The 10407-nt window shown below is 42.7% G+C and overlaps 1 protein-coding gene across 6 annotated transcripts in view; it reads left to right on the top strand.

Annotated features, from left to right (window-relative positions):
• UPF3A (UPF3A regulator of nonsense mediated mRNA decay) overlaps positions 1–10407 on the top strand; it is a 30088-nt gene that overhangs the window by 2956 nt on the left and 16725 nt on the right. For 3 of the 6 annotated variants that reach the window (XM_033052937.2, XM_033052936.2, XM_033052938.2), the window contains exons 1-2: positions 889–1048; positions 3211–3317. In XM_033052937.2, the coding sequence (XP_032908828.1) occupies positions 905–1048; positions 3211–3317 (251 nt within the window). In that variant the 5' untranslated portion in view covers positions 889–904. Of the gene's footprint in view, positions 1–813; positions 1049–3210; positions 3318–10407 lie in introns of those variants that run through there. The other 3 variants (XM_033052942.2, XM_033052939.2, XM_033052940.2) reach the window with 3 other exon arrangements.

Below are 10407 nucleotides of genomic sequence, written 5' to 3'. Positions count from 1 at the left end.
GCAAAATTTGTTGATTGCAATCTAGGACTAAAAAGCCTTGCTCTGATTGATGTACTTAGAATAATAATGGAATCATAGAATGGTGTGGGGGGAAATGACCTTAAAGATCCTGTAGTCCCAACAGTGCTGCCATGGACAGGAACACCTCCCTGCCAGGTTACCGATGGCACTGTCCAACCCAGCTCTGACCACTGCCAGGGATGGGCATCCACAATCTCCCTGGGCAACCTATTCTAGTGTCTCACCATCCTCCTTGCCTACATGTGGCCTAAGCTCCCTGTCTCAGTTTGTACTCACTCTCCCGTGTCCTATCACCACAGTTCCTGACGAAGCCAGGCACAAAGGTCCGCAATTTGAAGAGCTCTCACTGCTGTGGCGTCGGGGCTGGCGTGCATTGCCCAAGTGCAGGCGCTGCCTCTTAATTATCACAGAACCTCCCTGCAGACACAAGATTCTCGGCCTCACACAAACAAAGATTCACGGCCTTTTTTTCTTTTCCCCACTGCTTTCTCCCCAGATTTTGGCTAGCCCTCAGACCCCGCATCCAAAGATTGTGAATAACATACTCCTCAGTGTCTGTGCCTTTCCCGATCTACCAGCCGCTCTGAGGCCGGGGTACCACGGCACCCGTGAGCTTAGGGCGAGGCCGTGCGAAGAGAGAAAAGGGCACGTTTCTGTGTCTTGTCCTGATACCGCCACAGCGGGAGCCCTGCGGAGTTCCAGGCTGGACGAGGACGTGAATGCGGCCGCCGCTCCCGGGCAGGCCCGGCGGAGGAGCCCGGCGCGCTCCCGCGGGCCCTGCGGCCGTTCTCGCGAGGTTTCCGCGCGGTGCGGGCGCGGCGGCTCCATGCGCTCGGGGCGGGAGGCGGGGCCGGGCCGGGCCGGCGGCCGCGACGCGCGGCTCATGGACACCCCGCTGCTGCAGGAGTCGCCGCGCCGCGACACGGTCGCTCCGCCGAACCCGCCCTCTCCGCCGTCCCCGCTGCCGCCGCCGCTTCACCCGGCGCCGGGGAAACAGCGGGAGGAGAAGAAAACGGCGCTGAGCAAAGTGAGGGGGCGCGAGCGCAGCGCGGGGGCGGCTCCGGTGGGAGCGGGGAGAGGATGGGGAGAGGGGCTGCAGTGAGGAGACAGACCGAGCCTGATCTCAGGGGTTCGGGTGTTTATAACGGGTGTTTCTGCATCTCTAGAATGGGGGTGTTCCTTCCCTGGAGTATTGGGAGACCCCCAGCGTCAGCGCTGAAATAATTTCACCTTTCATTGTGAAGTGAAGGCTGGCCACTGCTGTGGCAAAGCTGCTTCTGTCAAGGGCAAGACAATATCTGTCTTCTCCGTCTTTATTCGAGCACCTTTCAAATAACACTTGCAGACTATAACAGGTTGTCCGGGGATGTCACGGAGTCTCCCTGGCTGGAGACATTCAAAACCCACCCGGACACGTTCCTGTGGCACCTGCTCTAGGTGACTCTGCCTTGGCAGGGGGTTGGACCAGACATCCCTTACAACCCTGGCAATTCTGTGAATACTGTGAGATTTGATTTATTCCTGGGGGGTTTTTTAATTGGAAAACTGAAGCAATGAAAATTACTATAACTCAGAGCTCAGTAAAGTTAAATTCAGATATTAAAGTACTCGGAAATTAAAACGGATTGCCTGAAGCTTGATGGCCATTTTACTGCTTTGTGTGCTGGCATCGTTCAACCAGAGGTTTCTACACAGTTTCCTGGCTTTTATTATTGGGCGGTTTAGCTGGGTGTGGTGGCTTGACTCTGAGTGGCTGACCTCCAGCCAGGTGCTCTTGCACTCCTCCCTCAGCAAGACCCAGGAAGAAGGTATTATGGAAAAAACAAAGTGTCATCACAGAAAAAACTGACACAGCTGAGAAAGGACCTCATGGCATCTTCTTACAGCTTTCTCACAAAGGAAAATGGAGAGGCAGGCAGGCACTGATACTTTCTCTTTGGTGGCCAATGACAGGATGTGAAGGAATGGCACAAAACTGTGTCTAGGGAGGTTTTGGTTGGATATAGAAAAAGATTCTTCACCGAGAGGGTGGTTGGGCACTGGAACGGGCTCCCCGGGAAAATGGTCAGCACCAAGCCTGACAGAGTTCAAGAAGCATTTGGCCAGTGCCCTCAGGCACACGCTGTGATTCTTGGGGCAGGGCCAGGAGTGGAACTTCAGTGGCCCTTGTGAGTCCCTTCTAACTCAAGATGCAGTGTGGTTCTAACATGGAGAGAATCAATTTACTTAATAGCTAATTTAAAAATTAGAGAAGACTGTTGAGGAAAAAAAGATTGCAACTAAAACACCTTCCCAGGCTCAACCTCCTCTTCCTGGAAGCACTACAGAAGGATGAGGAATGGGGATTGTAGACAGGACATAACAGCTCCTCTCTGCTGCTCCTTCTTCCTCAGGCTCCTTCCCTCCTCTGGCAAGGGGACCTGACATGGGACACAATGAGATAGAATCCTTCGTTAAGTGCTGCAGGAGTGGCCCTCCCACACACTGCAGTTGTTCATGACCTGCTGCAGCATGAGTCTCCTTCATGGGCTGCAGGCCTGATAAGCCTGATCCAGTGTGGGCTCCCCTGCACAGGCTGCAGGACCCTTCAGGGCTTCTCCACTTGCTGTGGCATGGGGTCCCCCATGGGCTGCAGGTGGATGTCTGCTCCACTGTGGTCCTTCGTGGCTTGTGGGGGAACCGTGTGCCTCACCATGATCTCCTTCAAGGGACGTGTCTTAAACTTTTTCTCCTCTTACTCCTCTGTCTTATCCACTGCTGTGCTACCTCTCCTGTCCATTCTTAAATACCTTTCACCTCTTGGCGTAAGGGGCTCAGCTGTGCCCTTGGGTGGACGCATTGGAGCTGGCTGCACTCAGTGCTGTGCCACCCAGCATCCTCTCAGAGGCTGCCCTGAAACCCCTGCCAGGAGCAGCTGGACACAGAGACCTATTACACTAAAATACTGCTGTAACAAACTTAAAAGCTAGTTTAAATAATTTTTTAGAGATACTTTCAAATTTCTATGTAATCAATATCTGTTTTTTAGGTTGACAATTAAATTGCGGTGGTTCTCAGCCTGTTCATCAGAATGTGTCACTTATCCTACAGTTTTAAAACAATTGCAGAAACTGAGTCAGGGAATTTGTGCCATCTGTTTCTAAAGTATTTAGTTCAAATGTAAATCTCTGTTTCTTTTTATATATGCAGGTGGTTATTCGAAGGCTTCCTCCTTGTCTAACTAAGGAGCAACTGGAGGAACAGCTGCATCCTCTACCTGCCCATGATTATTTTGAGTTTTGCACTGCTGACCCCAGGTGAGGATGAGCTGTTTCTGTAGGTTTTCAGGTGCTGAAAACCTGATCAAGGTACGTGGGACGTTCCAAATCGCGTGTTTTTCCTCTTTTTTTTTTTTTTTTTTTTTTTTTTTAGTTACTGTTGTGGGCTGCCTCAGAAGGTGGGGGTAACCCAAGTTTTTGTTACTAGATCCTTTGGGGCACATTAATGTGAAACAACACAGAATGATCAGTATTTGTAAATAAACAATGTAGAGTTTATTATAGAGCAACTTGGTTGCAAAGGAAAACAGGTATGGAGCTGTTTTGGTGGTTATTATCTATAGTAATAGAACATGAAAGCATTGCAATATAAAAGTGCAACAGCAGCACACAAGGACACACATAAGAGGAAGAAAGGACAAGAGTGTGAAGGACAAAAGAAAGAAAAACAAAGTACAAGAGTGTGAGGATCTCACCACCCATGGGTCCTGCAATAAGACTTGGTAGCTGCCCAAGCTGGATCCAGATCTGGCAGGATGAGTGGAGGGGGAAGTTTTCACTAAGTGGTGGGGAGAAGATGGCAGAACACACCATCTCTTGGGTTTATGCTCGCTCAGGTTCAGGCGACTGTAAATCAGGTACCTCCTCAGGAGCAGGGAGCTTGATGTAAGAATGTGGATCAGGGGACACCTTCTAAGACAACACAGCTGCCCAGCACAGTCCAGTCAGTTGTGCCCCATTATGTCCCATCAGCAGAGATGAACACGCTCAGGTCACACAAGAATTCTCTGGCATTTCTTGGGGGAGGAGGGGAAGCCCCACAGCCCAGTGGTTTGTGCAAGGAAGCACAACTTAGCATGACAAGGGGCACAATCCTCTCCACAGGATCCAGCTCCTGTCTCAGTCACAGGCCATCATTCACTCTGTGCCTTATCAGATCAAAGGTTTAGCCATTACACAACTAAAAGTTCACCTGCTCCATCTCACCCAAGCACCCTGGCATCTCCACAAATGAGGAATGTTTTGAGTCATTGTCCCTTAATTGTTCAGTCTACTACTTGAAATATTTCTGAAAGCTGGCTGCATATGCAGAGACAATGGCATTCCTGCCCTTTTCCTTTGCTCTGGAGATTTTAAAATGGATTTTTTTTTTAATATATGAATAGGGCATAATTGAGTTTGAAACCCTGATGTTTCTTTTAACCTTCATTGGTAAACTGTAACAGCCTGCTTTAATTGGCTGTGAACAAGATTCAGCCTGGGGCAAACAATCGCAGAATGTTTTCATGAGTTCCATCTGAGTTTAGTTTCTTTGTTTACCTGCATGGGTTTTTATGTGCTTCATACAATTTTCAAAATAATCTAGTTTTTTTCATTTTTGTCTCATGCAGAAGTAAAAAAGAAGAAATACTGGTTGATTTAAATTAAATCAGAATTGCTGGTGTAGTTATATAATTTACTCAATATCACTGTGGTAAAATGCAATTTCCTTTTGAATAAATCAGTTTCTAGAAGAGAAGCAAAACACCATGTATACTCAGTCTTCATGTATTCTGAAAAACTGAAGTATAAGATCCGTCTTGTCATATCTTAGTGTGTGATGAATCACCTCTCCACTGGCTCGAGATTCTTTCCACTGACTACAGAGGGATCCCGGCTCTATTGCTGACCAAATTTCAAAGTTAGAGATTCTGTCAGAGTCAGTTTCACAATCAAGAAGAAATAAATGTTTGTTTAGAGAAATTCTGACAGTTTCTGTCATCACGTAAGTGCAGCAACAACATAATAGCAGGTGCTTCAGCTTTTCTGTTAAAACCACAAAGGATGTGAAGTGAGGAAAGAGAATTTATTCTGATTGCAAATCTTTGTTGTGCCTTACATTGCTCTTCTGAACTTTGTCATCTCTGTTTCCAGATGGGCCTCTTTAAGGCTTCTGTCCCAGCTGTTCATTTGATAAGGGAAAAATACCAAAGGCAAACCAAAAATTTGAAGAGGAGTGTTAGTTCTCACTGTGTTTAGAAGCACAAATGCCGATTCACAGTTTAAAAAATTCCAATTTTAATTTTCCAGAAAAGTTTGCGTAAGAATTTAGGGAGTCAGCCTCTTTAGAAAAGGCACTGACAACAGTTGTATATACAAAGTTTCATTTTCTCTCTATGTGATGAAATTTGGATTACCCGAAAATCTTGCTGTTCACTCATTTAACTGCATCTATGGCAGGTTACCAATGAAAGATACTGTTTTTCTTCTCTCGCTATTATTTGTCATGTCATTCTCTTCTGCTTTCACAAAAAAACCACAAAATTCATTTTAGGTTGGATTTTTCAGCATTTGCTCCTTTTTTACTGCATCCTGCTTTCCAAAAATTTTTTTTCAGACAAAAGATGTATTTTTTCAGAATGGGTTTACCAGGTTTGTATGGCTACAGCTTCTTTCAGCAAACTACACAGCTTACATGGACATTTCACTGCCATTCTGCAAAATTGGCTTGGCTGATTATTTGTCTTTTGACTGGCTCAAGATCACCTTGCCTCTTTTGTCCCCTTTGTTCAAATGCTGACACATACCCATGTATATCTTTTTATGAGTCATCTCTTTACATTGCACACTCAGGAATATACAATAAACTTTCAGGAAGTAAAAGTTTAATCAAGGTTTATCTCAGTCTTCTCTTACCCAGCAGAGAACACTTTTTGAGTATAAAGCATTGTATTGCCATACTTTGTCATGTTATGGACAGTTCACAAGATTTCAGCAAACTTTGTGCATATGTCTTCATGTCATTCCAGCTAATAGAAATCTACAGGAAAATCTGCAGGACGAGGTGGCCATAATTTCTCTGTTTTTCACTGAATAGCTTTTTTCTAGATCCTGTACCATGTGCCTAGTGGCAAGCAATCCAGAGAATTCAGTGATAATAAAAACATGGGAAGATGAAAAGAAATGTCATGTCACCCAATGAGAAGGATTTGAAGAAGCTACTCAGTGAAGAGGATCTGTTTATTGGAAAGGGAAAGGGGCATAAGGTTGCTTTGATCAGAAGCAGACAAGTTTCCTTGAGAGCTGCAACATCTCAGTTTAAGCAAGTCCTGTGTCACTACCTCACAGAAGTTTCTATAAGCTCATTCAGATTTTAGAACTTGTCAGAAATTCATGCCACAACTGATGGATGTTGGAAATGGGTCAGGAGCAGTTAGACAAATAGTTATTTAGACAAATATTTATCAATGAAAACCTGTTAAACACAAGGTACAAATTTGGTATTACGAGGTCCCTAGGCTGCAGATGCTTGCAGTTACGAACTGGGTGAAGTATTTTTTAATAAACTTTCTCTTGGCATTCTTTATTAGCTGCTGTTGGTAAGGGCACTAGAGAGGTCTAACTGTAGCTGTTTCTACATTTTTATTTTCAAGATATTTCGTCCTAGAGGACAAAATAAACAAAGATACGCACATCAGCTCTAGTTTCGCATTTTTTTGTAATGTTCATAATATCGTTATAAGTGTATATTTCAATTTACAATGTCCCATTATAGGCAAGCTATAAAACTTTTTCAGATTTCATGTGATTAATGTATTTTTCAGTTGCATCCATTTCAGTAAAACCATTTCAGAAAGTGACTTGTGTTTTGTTCATTTTTCAGATTCATCTGATTCCCTGCATTACGTTCATTTTCTGTTGCATATTAACATCAAAATGCAAACAAAACTGTTAATAAATGATAAAAAAGACTCTACCTTCCTGACAGACTGTTGTGTACTCAGACTTCAAATATTAACTAGTTTTTCCAGATAGTCTTTCCTTTTTGTCTGCTTGTAGAGGTTTCTGAGCCTTTTCTAAAGATTTGACTAATCACTAGTCAAGTGATTGATCTCTCACCTTTCAGGATTTGGGTCATCTCTTTGGACTGGTGCTGAGTGCCAGGAATTGTTTATAATTTTTTGAGGTTATAAAAGGAAAGAAATCTGAACACAAACTTTGCCTGCATGAAGACAGTTCAAATACTCGGTGCCATGCCATGTATCTCAGAGAGTGATAAAACTCTTCCCAAGAGCACTTCTCCTTTTCCCTCCATAACTTCTTGCCAACACTGTGGTCGGGATTATTGTACCGCTACTGTTCTGAGTGAAGTAATTGACAGGCTTTGATTGACACAACTCTAGTGTTTCTGCTTTCTCTGCCAGGCAAACTGCTCATTTATAGCTGTAAAAAGGAAAGACTAAATTTGTTTGAAATTGTGCCAGTTCCGCCCATTATGTGAATGACCCCAAGAAGATGGCAAGGATGAAGGCCAGAGGATTTTAGCTTGACATGACAATGTCAATGATGAGTTATCAATTACTGTATGAATGGGTGGAGGAGTTGACTCTCCTAAATTTAGTTGTAGAGCTCTCTATACGGGTAAGTATGTATTTTATAAATGCCCACCATGATTCATAAGTTGACAAGTATTTTACTAAGATGAGATTGCTGGTTTTATAATTTGTATGTTGCTGTTTAGACTGTAAATAACTATTTAAAATTGCATTCCTCTATATCAATCTCTTTACACAATTGTGCTAAAAGGTACTTTGTAGAAGAAGTAAACGTTTTGAATGTGTTTGTTATTAAAGTTGCTAGAAAAATTAGGACTTAAAGACTAAGTGTTACAGAAATAAATGTACCCTGAATGATTGAATACTCTTGAATGCAGAGCAGAAAAAAAGGAAACAGTGTGCTGGAATGAATAAATGTGTACCGTCAGACTCATCTGGGTTATTTCCATAGAGATTGCTCCAAGCGCCGACATGTGCAGTGCATCTGTCCAAAACATTATATGTATGGAAAGCAGCATTATAGACAGCAAACATATGGCAAAATGGAACCAGCTCACTGATGATAAAACTGAATGTCAGATCCTGAATGAAATCTGTGGTGGTAGATACTTGAAAAAAGGCGGGGACAGAGAGTTCACTGGCCCTTCTGTAGGACTCAGCTGGAAGACAAAATCCTGAAGAGTAAAGAGTATTTTAGCCAGTAACTGCTAAATAGTGAGTGCAAAAGTCAAGCAAGAATGTTTCTTCCTAGGAAGAGTTGTTAGCCTCAGAATGCTTGTAGCCCTGTGAAGCCCTGTGCATTCTTTGCTGATGACCATGCTGTTGAGTTCTGAATGGATAGGTTAAGACATAATCCAGGATGGGGATTAGCTGCTGGAAGTCAGGTGTCCGAAGCAGAGTAAAAGTGATACATATGCAAGCCAGTGCTAAGTATTTCAAATTTGCTAGGTTTAGTTAGATTCCCACCTAGAACGTTAATTTTACCACTTTTTAGGGCACACTTTACATTTTGCTGGGTAAGAAGCCTAAGACAAGAGTTTGAAACACTCGGGTGGGTGGGTTTTGTGCACTAAGCACTCTGATAGCTAACTCACATGCATATGAGAACCAGCTCTTTTGTAGAATCTCCATCAGAGAGGGAACTTTTAACAGCTAAACATTGTCACAGCTGTTTCTGCAACCTTCTACCCTGACACATAGCAACAGTAACGGACAGACAGTGCTGTGTTACTGTGCTGTGCATCAATATCCTGCTGTGCTCAACCATGCTTTTATATTGTATGTTTCTGCTGATGTGTGTGAAGTTCTTGAAGATGTTAGTAACGTGTAGCAACAACATTAGATCCCTTACTTGCAAGGTACATTCTAAATCTGTTTTCCAGAGTCCTGTTTATACAGACTCAGTTCTTTCTTCCTAGTAAGTGCTTAATAACCATACCAAATGTTCCTCAGTTTTGAAAGATATTCACTCTATTTAAGCTGAAAAAGCTAGAAAAATATTACACTGTGGAAAAGATGATGTTGCCAAAGCAGGTGAAAGAGATGCCATTGATATACCAGATCAAGGAAGCAAGGAAAGAAGCCTTTGTATTTTTATTTCTGTTTCACAGTGTGTCCAGCCATAAGGCTCTAAGTTCCTACAGGAAAAAAAATCCAACTGTATGATGTAGCTGCTTGCTGTGCACTGAGGCAGAGAAGTGCCACAGTAATATAAGAGTGAACCCTTGTCAAAGTAACTGTCTTTACAGAAACTTTTAGTATTTTACAAAAGCTGAAGATGGAAAGAACAGTGAAGTAATTTAGATAGGGACTAAAACTCAGTTCCTCAATCTTGGATAATAATAATGGATGAAAAATAATGCTCCCACAAGATTTGTCTGATGAATATTCAGTGCTTCAAGTGTATGATCATATCAGTCTAATGTCAGGCCTCATTTAATCTAAACCTTAAAGCAAATGAAACATAAGAATAGGGCTGTTGGTATGACAGAAAAGGAAGTTTCCTTTTTCATTGGGAGCCCTAGTTATCTGAAACTTCTTTACTGTTGTAGCCATTAGGCAGCACAGAGACATTGCTTACAGTACAGCTATAGATTGCCACAATAAAATTCCCTCCTTTACTTACATTTCAAAATACATTTTTTAACTCCCTGTAATTTTGAAAAGTGTTGTATTTTGTCTTTTTTGAAATCAGTGAGAAAACAATCTGTCTTTTTATATCTGCTTTGCATCTTGATGGTAGCTCTACAGCCATACTATAGCATTTTTCAGCCCTGGCCTTGCCTTAGCAGGCGGTTTTGCAGTTACCCACTTACAGTTCATGCAATTCTGTTCCTATCCTAGAATATCAAAATATACTGGGTATATATGGATAAAATGGCTCTTCCTCTCTTCTTTGGAAATAGTTTATCCTCTTCAAGCTGCAGAAACACTTCAAAGCATCTAAATGAAAAAAAGCTCTCTAGGTTGTTTTCGTTTTTTAACTTTTCTTCTGACTACAGGATCAAACATAAAATTGGTAGGTATACAAAACCATCGGTTATTGACAACACTACTCTTTATGGTCTCCTCCTAACACTGTAAGTGGAATCCATATGGATACATGTTTTAAAAAGAAAAAAATACTTGGGAGCAGTGTTGCTTTGAGCTGCCACATGCATGGATCCTGTGATCTAATCCATATTTTTACTCTTTCTCACTCATTGTGAAATCTGATTTTGAAAGAGCTGTGGGATTGAAATACAATTGCAGCTCTGTGTGTTTAATGTCTCCTGGTGCCAGTGGTGAGTTGGTCTGAAGACAGGACATAGGTG

This window comes from Catharus ustulatus, chromosome 2, assembly GCF_009819885.2.
Source record: "Catharus ustulatus isolate bCatUst1 chromosome 2, bCatUst1.pri.v2, whole genome shotgun sequence".
Taxonomy (NCBI): domain Eukaryota; kingdom Metazoa; phylum Chordata; class Aves; order Passeriformes; family Turdidae; genus Catharus; species Catharus ustulatus.
This window is presented reverse-complemented; position numbering and strand designations above follow the sequence as displayed.